Source organism: Anomalospiza imberbis, chromosome 15, assembly GCF_031753505.1.
Source record: "Anomalospiza imberbis isolate Cuckoo-Finch-1a 21T00152 chromosome 15, ASM3175350v1, whole genome shotgun sequence".
In the NCBI taxonomy this organism is placed as follows: Eukaryota; Metazoa; Chordata; class Aves; order Passeriformes; family Viduidae; genus Anomalospiza; species Anomalospiza imberbis.
Genome location: NC_089695.1, coordinates 10,755,293 through 10,769,009, shown reverse-complemented (window position 1 = coordinate 10,769,009; position 13,717 = coordinate 10,755,293). Strand labels below are relative to the sequence as shown.

Genomic DNA, 13,717 nt, shown 5'->3' with positions numbered 1-13,717 from the left:
TACCTGTTTGGATGTTGGCTGCTGACCCTTTTGGAAGGAAGGGACTGCATAGCTGGCATGAGATAATCTCTTTGCATACAGACAGTTCTTCCCAGACACAGGTAGCTGGGCTTACTCAGCAGGAACTTAATCTGCTATTTACATTGTCACTGACAGTTCTGAGCTCTCTCCTCTAAGCTGGAGTACATTGAGATAAAGGGACCAGGTCAGGATTCTGCCTTTCTTGCACATACATTGTTTTTGGTGGCTCCTTATAAAGAAATACATGATTTGCATCACAGTCAAGTTTAAGGGCTTTTCTATCAGAATCCCTTTCTGAACTCCATAAATACAGGTTGCTCTTAGGCACCCATGTGTTTCTCTGTAACTGGTGGGTCACAGCTTTTTGGTAGTGCCCTTGACTGATTGAGCTCTATCCCATCTCTCCCCTCAGAAATCTGACTCTTCAGCTGAGATGGATCTTACATTCTGGGTAGCCTTATGACTGTACCTTAGCCATTCTGGTTTTTTGGCTGTGAAATAAAGGGATGGGTGATAGCCCACCAGAAGGACTTCAAATTCAGGAGAGATGTCAGTAATATGATTCCTAATCTGTGCTGTAGGCAACACCTGTAAAATCTCTTTCACAGGTCTTTGCTTTTGAAACCTATGAGATATGAGGAGCTCTCTCTTATTGCCAAGGATTGTTCAGTGGTAACTTCTAAGTAGCCTATATTCAGTGCCAGATATTTCAAGAATGGATTTTTAGGTTTATATGACAATTGATTCCATGAGATATCTCTTACTGTTTCCTGGTACACCAATGGCATGCACTGAAGCCTGTATGGGAATGTCCCAAGAAGCAGGAGACTATTTACCTTTCATGAACTAAAGTTTTTGACAAGTCATTGTCTGTGTGGCTTTTGTGTTTCACCTTTTTACTGTCCTGAGACCATCTGCTGGAGTTGCTTCTGCTGTCTGGGGATAAGGGATGAGCAGGACATTATGGCAGGTGTGCAGCAGGCACCTGGACAGCACGGGGACACCTGCTTTAGGCTGGAGTTCAAAGGATTTTGAATCTGAGGTGGCAGCACATAGCTCTGATTTCACACTTCCACCTGCAGGACCTTAGAGTGTCTGGAAAAGGAGCCAGGAGGATTATTCCAATGGATGCCTGGCAGGAGATAACCAGCTCTGGCCTCTGTAACTGTGCTTTGGTGTGGGAGGAGCAAGAATAAATACAAAATTCAGAGCTATGAATCTTCTACAAAACATGGAGAGAGCAAATGCTTTTTATTTTTTATTTTAAGTCTGGAAAGGAATATTTTAAAATAAATTATAAGCCACAACAATTATTTATGTGTCAAGGATACCTTGGGTACCTGAGCTTTTTGGGTTGTATGGCTATTTTATTTGTGCTCTGTAAGTATGTTCACAGTCTTTTATTCATCTCAAAGAGGAAATATTGGGTGACTTCAATGTAATTCTGGCTTCAAACAGCACTTGATGTCTTACTGTACATTTTGAAACAAATTTCCATTTTTTCAGGGATCACCATCAACCAAGAGGAGGGGGCAGATGTTACAGCCCATTATTGAAGGTGAAACTGCCCATTTTTTTGAAGAAATTAAGGTAGGTGCACTACATTTAGAAATTACTTCCCAGCACTTGTAATAGGGAGCTGAAATACATAATATTTGTTTTGAATTTCTGTTTTCACTTTCAGGAAGAAGAGGAGGAAAGTGATGGTTTGTCTACAGACCTGAATGAAATCTTAAAAACTGCTGCCCAAACACAGCCCGTTCTAAGCCCCGTTGAAAACTCCGAGTCTGATATTGAAGATGGTCAAGAGAAACTCACCCGGGATCTAAGGCTCTCCAGCACCCGAGCTGCTTCTATGTATGGATAATTAAGTGGATAATTTAATTATAGTAGTTGCAATTATGGTAGTTAGTCATGATACTCAACCTATGATGCTGGGTGAAAGGGAGTGACATGTTCAGCACTTCTCAGGAAATGTTTGGATTGAATGAGTGTTCTTTGCTCTGACATGTCTTAAGATCTTTTTGTACTCAGTGAATTATTTAGTATCTTCTAAACTTTCTTCAGCTTTACTTGAGCTGTGTAGACAGCAGAAAATTTATACCCCTTTATTAACTGCTAGTTTGTTCTCAATATTTCACTTTCAAACTGACAGCATGTTCCTTATGAGCCAGACAAATAAATTATTAGTGGAGCTAGCTCAGTTGTTTCTGAGGAATTTAAATTCTATTGTACAACATATTTTTCTTTCACTTGAAATTTTTAGGCCTGAATTATTGGAGCAACTGTGGAAAGCCAGAGCTGAGAAAAAGAAGCTACGTAAGACATTACGAGAATTTGAAGAGGAGTTTTATCAGCAGAATGGAAGGTTTGTTGAGCACAATACAGATGCTGGGCTGCAGCCTCATTATGTAGCCACGTGTATTTTCTAAGTTTGAATGTTGTCAGCTGGAATCTGATGTGTTTTGATCTGCTGTGAATAATCTCCTGAGGGAGATAACTATGTGTATTTTTAACAGTTCCATTACAAAAAAATAACATTTAAAAATACCTACTAGAAAGTATGTTTGTTTTTTTTTTAAAAACCCATATTATCCCTGTTTTTTAACATAGGGCAGGATAATTTGCCCATTTGCCCCTTGTTCCAGTTGGTCATTTCTGGCAGTGGATATTTGCTTTACCAGTAAAGGTTTTTATAATTTTTATTCTCCATATAGTTTAGTTCTTTTAGGTTTCTTACTTGAATTTGTCTTGTCATGAATTGGATTGCATTGCTGCCCATTGTATTTTTGAGATGTCTCATGTAGTGAACAAAACTAACAACACTACTAAGGGGTTGCTTTCTTGACTGTTCTTGGCAAATGCTCTCACTTGACTGAGCCTTCTCCTGTATCTCTCCTGAACTACAAACTTCTGGACCACTGGTCACACAAATTCCAGTAACGTGGCTTCATCATGCACTTACTGAGTTTGGGACAAAACTCCTTTTGGCTTCAATGGCAAATAATGAGGTTAATCATATTAATAGATTATTTATTAGGGTCCAGTAAGAATAATGCTCTGCTGCCAATTTGTGGGTCAATCTGCTTACAGTAAAAAATGTAGATTGACTTAAATTTGTCTTTTTCTATGGTGTGTACACAGGATCTGAAATGAAACTCTTCATATCCTGTTAGTAAAATTCCCAGGAGAGCTTAGGGCAATGATTATTACCCAGTGCTGCAGCAGTTGTGCTGAATAAATGCTGCTGGGTTTTCAATTCAGTTTTTCAGGTGATGGCAGTTTTAACTACAGTAAGCTAAAATATAATATCATGTTTGTTATTGGTGAACAAGCTGCCAATAATATTTTCGTCTGCCCTAAAATAACTTCCTGTAGCTTCTTCTGTGTTTGGCTTGCTGCAGAATGGAGGATTTGGTTGAAATTTTGACATTTTTCTTTTTACAGGAACGTACAGAAAGAAGATCGGGTCCCAATGCTGGATGAGTACAGGGAGTACAAGAAAATCAAAGCCAAACTGAGGCTGTTAGAAGTCCTTATCAGCAAACAAGATTCTTCAAAATCCATTTAAATTATATTCCTCCAACCTGTTGAGTAACATGCTGTTTCCATATACTACCCCTGTACTTATTGGGTGCTTGTGTTCGTGTGTCATGCACTGTTGAAAGAATCCAGTTTGTGCACTTTACTGTGGTGCCACTAGGACATGTTTGAAGGGTAAGTAGGTCCTGTCTAGAGAGCAAATAAGGTTTATGAGTTTGAGACTGCTCTATCCAACTTTAGCAAACACAGTTTCCATCGAAGTTTTGTATTCCAGATGCATCCATCCTGTTCCAAAACAACCATAGCTTTTTTTATCTTTAGCATCCAAGAACTTTGAGACTTTTGTTATTACTAACCTTTTGCATTGTTGAAGAAATATTAATTATTGTAATGCTACACTGAACTATTCCTCTTGCCTAAAAAAAAATCAGCAAATTAAGGGTACAGCTCTTAATTCTTGGAACACTTAAACAGACTGTAATTCCTTTCAAAGGACTGCTGTGGAACAACTTTGATTTTTTGGTATTCTAAATTGCACCTGTACACAGTAATAATTAACGTCTATGGATTTTGCTCATTAGCGGTCACGTTTCCTCCTTGATAAAGATGACAGTGGACAAACCAGAAAGTGACCTTTCCTTAGTGGCTTTTAAACCTTGGAAAACTGAAAAGTTCAATCACATGCTGCCTACAGGACTCATGTCATGGTTGTTCATTTGATCCCTTTTTCGGTTGTTTATCAGCCAGTGGTGACGTAGTGTTTGGGCTGAATTGGATACGGCATCTCCGCTTTCGGAAGATTTGAGGAGCACAGTGAACACTTTGGTGTTTGGGAAATCTGGTGGCACTCAGACTTGAGTGGCTCCACAGAAAGGAGCTGGCTTAGGACAGTTAAAATCCCACTGTACCTGAAATGAGGATGGTGTCAAGGGCTAAAATCAGTGTAGTTAACATGCACCACAGGGAGAACTGTCGGTTTGGAGTGGAAAGATTACTGCTGTTTATCACGGTTTTGTTTTACAGTTGGAGAATAAAAATACATTATCTAATCCTTACGATGTAAGCAAAACAGTTTATGGGCCTTGCATGATTTAGCTTCAGAGTTGAATCTAAATAATGTTTTGAGTATCACATCTGCTGTGCTGAATGATGATTTAGGGACTAGCTTTGCTCTGCAGCAGCCATCCGCAGCTGTTTCTGATCTGGCAAAATCAAAATGTTAATTTCAGCTAGTGCTTTCTCAGTTGTTTTTTTTTTTGTTTTTTTGTTTTTTTTTGTTTCAGTGTATCAGTTTGATTGTGGCCATGGTTTGCATGCACTTACTCTCACTGCATGTTTTTATGACTGGCTAATGTCAACATAGCAATGATTCACTCTGCTTTATGGAAGACCAAAAATGAACTTTCTCATGATGTAAGAAATGGCTTGCACGTAACCTCAGAGACTTGCTGTTCTGTCATGAAGCATATGAAATAGGTTGCAAGTAGGATTTTTAGTGCTCAGATTTCATTTGTGTACTGTAGAATACTTCTTGGTTTGTTTTACTCTGCTTGTAGGCATGTAATTTTGGAATTCAGAAAAAAAAAAGCACTAAAACTATTGAGCACTGGTGGTATGCCTTTTTTTCTTTTCTTTTTCTTTGACTGCAAAGTGATCTGGGACCTTAGAGAATTATGAGGTTAAAGTAGTCTTTGAGACCATTCACCAATTTTATTCAGTTCCATTGTGCAATGTACACTTCAGTTCCTTTTCTATCAGTCTGCAGACACGGGTGTATCCAAACATTGAAACTAATGTGTACTGTATAGTGTTGTACATGAATGTTTGTGTTTTATATACCACATGCAAAATGTCAATATGCACTATTTAAATGTTTTAAATAATATATTCCTCCTTTATAATGCTTAAATCTATATGATTCCAATATTTTTATAAGTGAGTGAGTGATCAGACTGGTTCCAATTCAGAATTAACAGCTGCTTTGTGTTTGTTATGCAGTGTTTGGCTGTTTATTCAGTATAGTAGATAAGCATGGCAACAGTTATGCTGAGTGTGTTTTGTGCCATCCATGTTGAGCAATAAATAAATGGTAGAACTAGGCATTTTGTGATATAACAGTTTTACTTTGGTAAAAGCAAAACCTATATATCAATATGGATATATAGATATGGAATATATATAACTAAACCAGATATAATTGCATTGCTATGTCTGGTGCTCATTGTATAGACTTTTATAATAAAAGTACCTTAACCTTTATTGTCTTGTATCTTTGTTTCTCATCATGCTTCTCCTCCACTGCCATCTCTTAAAAAGGAGTGCTGAGTCCTTTGCTGCTCCTGTTTGTAGCTGCAGGGTGTTGTGAGGTGGGTCTGAATTCCCCGATGTGCCCTGGTGAAGGCAGGGTGAAACCGCATCCCCTGGGGCCGCCTTCTGCCTGTGTGGGAGAGGGAAGAGGGGCCCCAGTGCTCCTGGGCTGACAGCTTGGATCGTGGTGCCACCTGGGCTTCAGCTCCTGCTGGGAGAGCACAGGAGCACACTGGGAGATGGCTCCTTCCTGCCCCAACAGCAGCAGGGTGGGTGCAGATGGGGCAGGGAGCCACCACTGGGACAGTTCATTCACTGCCCTCAGCTGAGCACATCAGTCGTGTCTCTGTATCCATGAGGATCTCTCCTCCCTGGAATCGGTACTGCAGCAGTTACTGCTGCTTGTGGCCAGGAAACACTGCTCTTGCACGCTGCTGTACACACCAGAGGATGCTTTTCCTCTGAACTGAGCAGCCTCTGTTTCATAGTTGGTTGTGAGTTCATAGAAAGTGGTCAAGGTCTTTAAAGCTGACTCTTGTGTTGTGTTCTGTGAAAATCCACCTCTCTTCAGCCTAAGGTGTGGCAGGAGCTGAAGAACTGAAGGTGAAGACTGCTTGTGGATGTGTGGCACTGCAGGTAAATGGGAACAGGAAACCAGCAAGCTGAGGGAGCAAGTGAGGGAGAGGAGATGGAAGGCAGCCTTGGGCATGTTCTTTGGGTTGGGACAGAATATCCTTCCCTCTGATCACATGGCCTTTCTCTGAAAACAGGGGAAAGAAGTTTGTTGGCCTGGAGAATGAACAAGGTTCCTACTGATTTGTTCTACAATCCCCTATTTTTCCTTAAATCATTATTTATTCAATGATGCTTGCTGTGATCAGGACGGTAACAAGGAAAAAAAGTTCCCTCAAAGATGGTTTAGTGGGAACTGCTGCAAATCCATGTGCATTGAACTAAGATTTTAATGAGGAAAATAACTGTGTTGAACACTATTAACTAATAAAATGGAGGAGAAGCATGTTTTTGAGGGTGCAAAAAGCTCAGTTATATTAGGAAAATCTTCTATTACTGGGGAGCCAGTTCTGAGACAATGCAAGTCTAGAGTTTTTGCCTCTTCAAGCAGGTTTGCCTGAGCCGTTGTGTCACTGCAGGGAAAAGCCAGGCAGGGTGTGGACAGGGTGTCCTGTGCCCCAGGGGAGTGAGGTGAGGTTGAAGAGTGTTTGAAAGTTCTTTTGGGAAGTTCTGGGAGAGGAAGTGTGTCCAAAGGTTTTGAGGCTCTGCATGAGAGGGCTGCCAGGATTAGGAAAGGTTGGAGATGTCAAAGGTGTCACACACCTGCTTTTCTGCTGTCAGGCTATTGAGTAATCCAGATAAACAAATCACCAGTGACCTATGTGTTCTGGGACAAGTGTCCTGGGCTGCTGCCTGGCAACAAGATCCCTTTGCAGGGGAAGGGAGCAAGGTTTTAGTTTTTAAAAATGGTCCTTTTAGAAGAGAGCGATGGCTTGGCTGGGCCGGGAGACCAAAGTACAAAATCAGTGACGGCCCGCTGCTGTGCTGTGCCCTGTGCTCCCTGACTGTGCTGTTGGGCTGGAAATCCCCTCCCGGGACCCTTCGAATGCCTCTGCTCCCTTCTCCGTGACCCTGCTCCTCCACACTGGGGTCAGACTCAGGGAGAGCAGAGCCCGCGTAGCAGCTGTGATGATGCAGGACATCGGCTTTAAAATACAGCTCCTCGTAGGCTCTGTCTGAGATTCGGGGGCTGTGGGGGCTGGGGCTGTGTGTCATGCAGGAGCAGAGGTGTGCAGCAGCAGAACTTGCCTGGGCAGGGACTGGGGGTGCGGCGGGGGCTGCATCCCGCTGCCGGCCCCGGGTCTTCCCGTGGCGCTGTCCGGGTGGCGCCTGGACACGTTTTCCCTCTCCTGCAGCTGAGGCCTAGCGATAAACGGACAGCAGTGGCTGCCTGGGAGTGCGCAGCTTCTGGCCTGCACGTAACTTGTCCCTGGGGCTACGGGAATCAAGGGCTTGAGGAGTAGAAAGGATGTTCCCGGAATTCCGCCTGGTGCAAGGATGCAGCGAAGCGCCCTCTGGTGCCGGCAGCTGTGAGCTCCTGAGCCAAGGAAAGCGATTCGGGGTTTTTCCTGAGAGTTTAAATTTATCCTTTTTTCTCTGACGGTAACAGATAGGAACTGTTGAGAGATTAGCATTAACCTCGGCAGCTGATGCGTGAAGGAGCAGGGGTCGCGGGATGGGAGGGCGGATGGGAGCCAGCAGGTCCGGGATGCTGCCAGGGCTCGGGATCTGCGCCTCGGTCACAGCTGAGTCCCGGAGCCGATGCCATTCACGGAGCATTTGTAGCTCCAGCAGGGCTGGGCAGTTCTTCTCAGAACTGCACCTCAAGGGTTCAGAGCAAAGACCCAGAAGGTTGTTTATACATTTACTGACAGTCCTGCTCCTCTTGTCCAGATATAGGAAAAAAAAAAAAAAGGGATAGTTGGTTGTAATTAAACTGTGTGAACAGTCTGTTACCAGCTGAGCTCAGACAGTTGGCTGGGCCCTCTTTCTGAAGCTCTACTAAATCCTTCCCTCCCAGAGGGTAGCTGTTGTCAACCAGTATAAAAGCACTTAAAATATCTTAAAATCACTGACTTTGTGCAGTTCTTCTGTCTCTCGGGTTGTCACTCGGTTTCCGCAAGGGCTGCAGCTGCCTGGGGATGGGAACAACATCTGCAGGAGCAAACTGCCACACCCTGCTGGAATGCTGCACTGGGGATGTCGCTCTGAGCTGTGACTGAGTCTCTTCCTTCCATTCCTGTAGCTTTGATAACTCCAAATTCAACACCAGAGGGATTAAAAAAAAAAAAAAAAGTATCAAACAAAAAAAACCCCAAACAAACAAACAAAACCCCCCCAAAAAAAACCAAACCAAACATGGCTGACTGGGACACCAGTACCACAATCACTCCTGTAGGAAGAGATTCCTTTGTGGGGAAAAACGTTCCACATCTGGCAGAAAGTAGACTTTCCTTCTGGCCCTTCCAAAACGACAGAATATAGAAATACACATTTGTTTTCAGAGTGGAGCGAGGTGACAGGGAGTGTTGTGCAGTACTGTTTACAGCCAGCCTGGGGGCTTTTCCCTTTCTTCTTGCAGAAATTATTTTAAAATAAAAATATGTTGTACAGACACAGACTTACCCCAGTGATGGAGCTAGAACAAAGATTGCTGGAAACCTTTTAGCAAAGCAAAGGGAAGTTGCAGGAATATTTCTTCTTGCTGTACATACAGCCTGTGACCCAATAGATCGCTGTGAAACTTGTTTGTTTTCCATACATCTGTTTCTGGTTAACGTTTGGGGAAATGTCCAGCTCACAACTTTATACAGTCACTAAAACTCCCTGATCTCACCCTGCTGCCAATTCTGCTGTTGCAGTGTATGACCTGGCCTGAGCAATCTTTTATTTGACTTTATGGGCATAATTGGTGATTTTATTTATAGGTTTAGCTTTTGCTAAAGCATCCTATGCTTTAACATCCTGTGATGTTAAAAATAGTATCCTGTGGAGAAATATCTTTTGTAAGTAATAGTGGGGGCAACTGTGACTCCTTTTGTATTCTTCAATTTCCAAAATGCAACCAGCAGTTTCTATGATTACAGGAAAGAATAAAGCCTACCTTTTCCTCAGCACTGTCTCCATTGGTTTGGCCCCAGAGCACCTGGTTAGGAACAAAGATAGTTCCTAATTTTGGAGAAGTTTGCACTCTCTGTCCAGAGGTCAGCATATGTATTTGCAAATAAAAATGCAATTAAATTGGGTGTAAGGGCAGTTCTGAATCAAGGTCAGAACATTTTGCCTCCTTCTGCAGTTAAGAGTAGGTACTTTTTTCATAGCTTTTGGCTACAAAGCTATGACTGCCTTCCTCTCTTACAGCCAGGCTGTCTGTACGGGTCATACCTGGCTAACACTGGGTCTAGGAAAAGGCTGAGTTTAGGGAGGCTCTTTGCCTGTGGTGATTTCCCAGCTGCTCAAATGGAGACAGCTGCCCACGTGCAGAATTATTTTTAGATGAGCCTGGAATTTGCGTGACCCATGTTCACGAGGGGGAGGTAATTTTAAACTCCTCTGGAATCTTATAAACTGAATTCTCCCTTTGAGCTCCACCTTTGCAACTCGCCCATGAAAAGGTAAAAGTGAACATTTAAGCTGTGCTTAGGAGCACTGTGATTCCTGAGTACAGAGAAGGGGAATCTGAGCCAATACTTTTATCCAGGGAAGGAAGATGTTGACAGCATGTTTACAACATGTTGTTGTAAAGAACTTACCAGGATGCAAGGACACAGCAATCTGGATAGACACGGGCATCAGCCCACAGCTCTTCCTTTAGCAGGGACCCTCCTCCAGGGCAGGAGGTGTTGGAGGCAAGGGCAAGGATTGATCCTTAATGAAAGCAGGAGCCAGGGAGACTCCAGCCCAGCTCCCTGCCCTCTCTTCAGGTGTCATTTTGCACAGGAAGACTGGATTGCCTTCAAAAGGCCCTTGGCTAGATTTGAAGAACCTGAGCTTTTTGGGTGTTTTGTCATAAGCTGTGTATATGAGACTTTTCTGGCCAAACCTCTTGTATTTGTGCTGTGGCAGCTCTGGCCTTGTGCTGTGTCACACGCCACACACATCCCAGTTTTACTGTGCCAGCTCTGCTGTGCTCCAGCACTTCCCTGCCCTGCCGGGATTCAGGCTAAAACAAACAGGGTGGATAATGAGTAGGGAGGACACAGAGCCACAGCAAGGCCAGAAAGGGGTTTGTGTGCTGGACCCTGGTCTGTGCAGCCTCTTCAGGGTAGGACAGCTTAGACTGAGTCTAACCAGGCACACACTGCGGCTCTTCTGCCTCGTTGCCTCTTTAGCCAATGCTGGCCTAGGCTGGCAAACACAGAGGTGAAAGTCAAGGGGTAACTCAGCCCCACAGCAGCAAATGCAGCCAGTTCTAGGCACTTCTGAAGCATTTATTTCTCAGATTTACTGTCTTTGTAGCTCCCTAGATTATGGGTGCAATGACAGAGGCAACAGGAGACTTGTCAAGGCCACAAGAATTCATCACAACACGTGACTGATCTGATGGACTTCACGTAGGAGGGGTGTGGGGGGCTGAGAGCAGCCTCAGTGTCAGGGAAAAAACTGGGGGCTGGTGATAAATACAATCCCTTTGAATCATCTCAGGCCTTAATTGTCTGATACTGCTAATAACAAGGACTAATAATACAGTCTTTGGCTTTGAAAAGGCTGAGAAATCTTTTCCAACAGCCAGCAGCAACCAGTGTACAGACCAGACACCAAGAATTGCCAAAAAATAGGAAGGATGGATCTGGGTCTACTCCCTGATCTGATTTCTGCATTTTTAATGAATTACTGTCTTGCCAGCTGCTACCTGAGGAAAAGTGGCTGCACATGCCTGAGGTGCCCAGCCTTTCCTTGTGTCTTTATGGAAGCATCATGCCTCAGTAAATTGGATTTCACACACAGTAAATGTAAGAGCTCACCTGATTATCCAGAAGAGGTTCACATTAGCATTACATCTTGAGAAATACATATACATTTATGTTTATGAAGTACAAAGACAAGTATGTTTAATGCAGCTCTGGTTCCTCTAGGGAGCCAGCTGTTCTGCCTGAGAAACATCAACTTCTCCTCACTCTCCTGCTTTGATTTAGGTGAAGATATGTCCTCCACTGCTGCACCAGCCCACAGATCCCAGTTCCATGGGGATAATGATGGGGCTGAGGTGTATTTCCGTCTCTCAGAAATGGGAAAACAAAGCAGCTCAGCTTATGGAACCTGAACTGATGTAAGCCTGAATTTTTATTTTGTAATCCTTGCTAGTTCTTGTGTTCTTCTGCATGCAAAACTGACCACTTAAGGCCTTGAAATAACACTTTTCTTTACATGAAGTACTCATGAGATACACAGCCTTAGCATATTCCCAGTGCCTTTATTTAGTTACTCAGTACCTTCACAAAACAACAATTCCTTATTAATCTGGATTTCACCCAACATGGGCTAGGCAGTTTACTACTTTAAAGCCTTATTTCATTGCCTTAAATGAAATAACTCTGGTTTACATAGTTCATTGTTACTTAGGCATGTTCACATGGTCTCTCATTGTGTTAAATCAGTGCTAAATGAAGTGTGTGAAGCGGAGCATTTCCAGAGTATTTTTGCCTGATTCCAATTTATAAAGATATGATTTAAATTCAGGCCTCCTTTAATTGATTCCTCCAGAGGTGATAGAGGAGATAGGAACACTAACATGTGCTTCTGCTCAACTGGGCTTGCTCTTTCCAGTTCTTCCTGTCTCTCTGCTATGGATTTCCCATGCCAAATACCCATCTTTAATGTTGGCACAAAAACAAATCCATGGTTTATCTCAATGTAAACAAGAGAAAAGTTCAGCTAATTGCACTCATGGCCATTACTGACCGCAGAATTCTGGTACTTTCAAAACATTTCTGTGCTCAGACAGGATTACTTGCTCAGATTGATTCCTTAGATTGAGGTCCAACCTGTCTTCAGCTCAATAATGACATTTGCTGTAAGTATGCTAAAAAAGTGTGGAATTACAGGGAGATGGATCCAGTGTTGTTGCCTCCTTTCAGCTGGTGGACCTGGGCTACTCCCAGCAGCAAATTCTTGTAGTAAATATGGCTGTTGTTGTTTGGGAGGGTTAATATTGTGTTGTGATAGCATTTGTCCCAGCAGAGTCCATCCAACAGGGATCCCTTTACAAACTATGCAAATATTTTTTATTGAAGACCTTTCCAGACCAAACCTTGTGTTGAGTATATGATGCAGCAATCAGCTGGCCTATTGTTTTCCTAGGCTGGTTATGCGGAAGTATCAGCGTTGTTTGTACCCAGAATTTCTCCAAACACATTTGGAGGAGCTGGTTGCCTTTCCTGAGCTGAAAGCACAACATTTAGCACATGGTTTTCAGGGGAACCACAAGGTGAGGTTGCTCTGAACTAACACTGGGAGCTTCTTCACTTGGTTCTCTACATGAAAACAAATTTACAGGGGAAGCCTTGCCCTCCAAAAATCAGCTCCCAGAACTGCCCCTGTCATCCTCAGAAGAGGAGGGTCCCAGGCAGAGGTGGGACATGGCTTTGCTCACATCTGTGCTCAGCACCCTGAACGTCACCAGACAGAAGGAGCAAGGAGGGGACGCTCACAGGCTGAATTTAGAGGGTGACAGCAGCCTCTAACCTTGCTCTGCCATTTCCACTTGTCACTAAGTCGTGCTGCTGGGAATTGAGAGCCATTTCCACTGCAGGGATGTTTTTGGGTGGATGATGTGTGGAGTAAGGAGTGAGTACTGAATGAGGTACAGCTGACACCGTGATTGCTGGTAAGGAGTGTGAGTCACCTCAGTTATTCCATGACTTGTGTGTAAAGACACCTGTCAGAGAAATGGTGCAGACTTTCCAAACTCCCAGTGGAGCCTGGGGGCAAACTGGGTGCTGGTTTGCATGTGATCAGCTCCATCTCCAAATGAGCAACAGGGGAGTTATCTCAGAGTATTTCATCACTTGGGCAGCCCAGAGGAGACGTGGTGGTAGAGCTGCAGGATTTTTGGGGGAATTTAATAGTCAGTGTTATGCAGTTCAGAGTTGGGAGGGTTATTTAATGGTACAGCAGTGCAGGGTGAAATGGAGACCTCATTTTTCTGTTCTGGAAGATGCTTGAGAGGTCTGCTGACTGTGCACCTTGATGAGGAGGCCAGGCTAGATCAACCCCCACAGATTTATTTGTAGTAAGTACAGTTGAAAGGTCTCCAGTTTTGGTTTTATTCCAT

The 13,717-nt window shown here is 43.4% G+C and overlaps 1 protein-coding gene across 7 annotated transcripts in view; it reads left to right on the top strand.

The window, feature by feature from the left end:
- The window catches only part of FAM13B (family with sequence similarity 13 member B), a 44,763-nt gene extending 38,940 nt beyond the window's left edge, over positions 1–5,823 (top strand). For all 7 annotated transcript variants that reach the window (XM_068205825.1, XM_068205820.1, XM_068205819.1 and 4 more), the window contains 4 exons: positions 1,528–1,611; positions 1,706–1,878; positions 2,288–2,389; positions 3,469–5,823. In XM_068205825.1, the coding sequence (XP_068061926.1) occupies positions 1,528–1,611; positions 1,706–1,878; positions 2,288–2,389; positions 3,469–3,592 (483 nt within the window). In that variant the 3' untranslated portion in view covers positions 3,593–5,823. The remainder of the gene's footprint in view (positions 1–1,527; positions 1,612–1,705; positions 1,879–2,287; positions 2,390–3,468) is intronic.
- Positions 5,824–13,717: the final 7,894 nt, after the last annotated feature.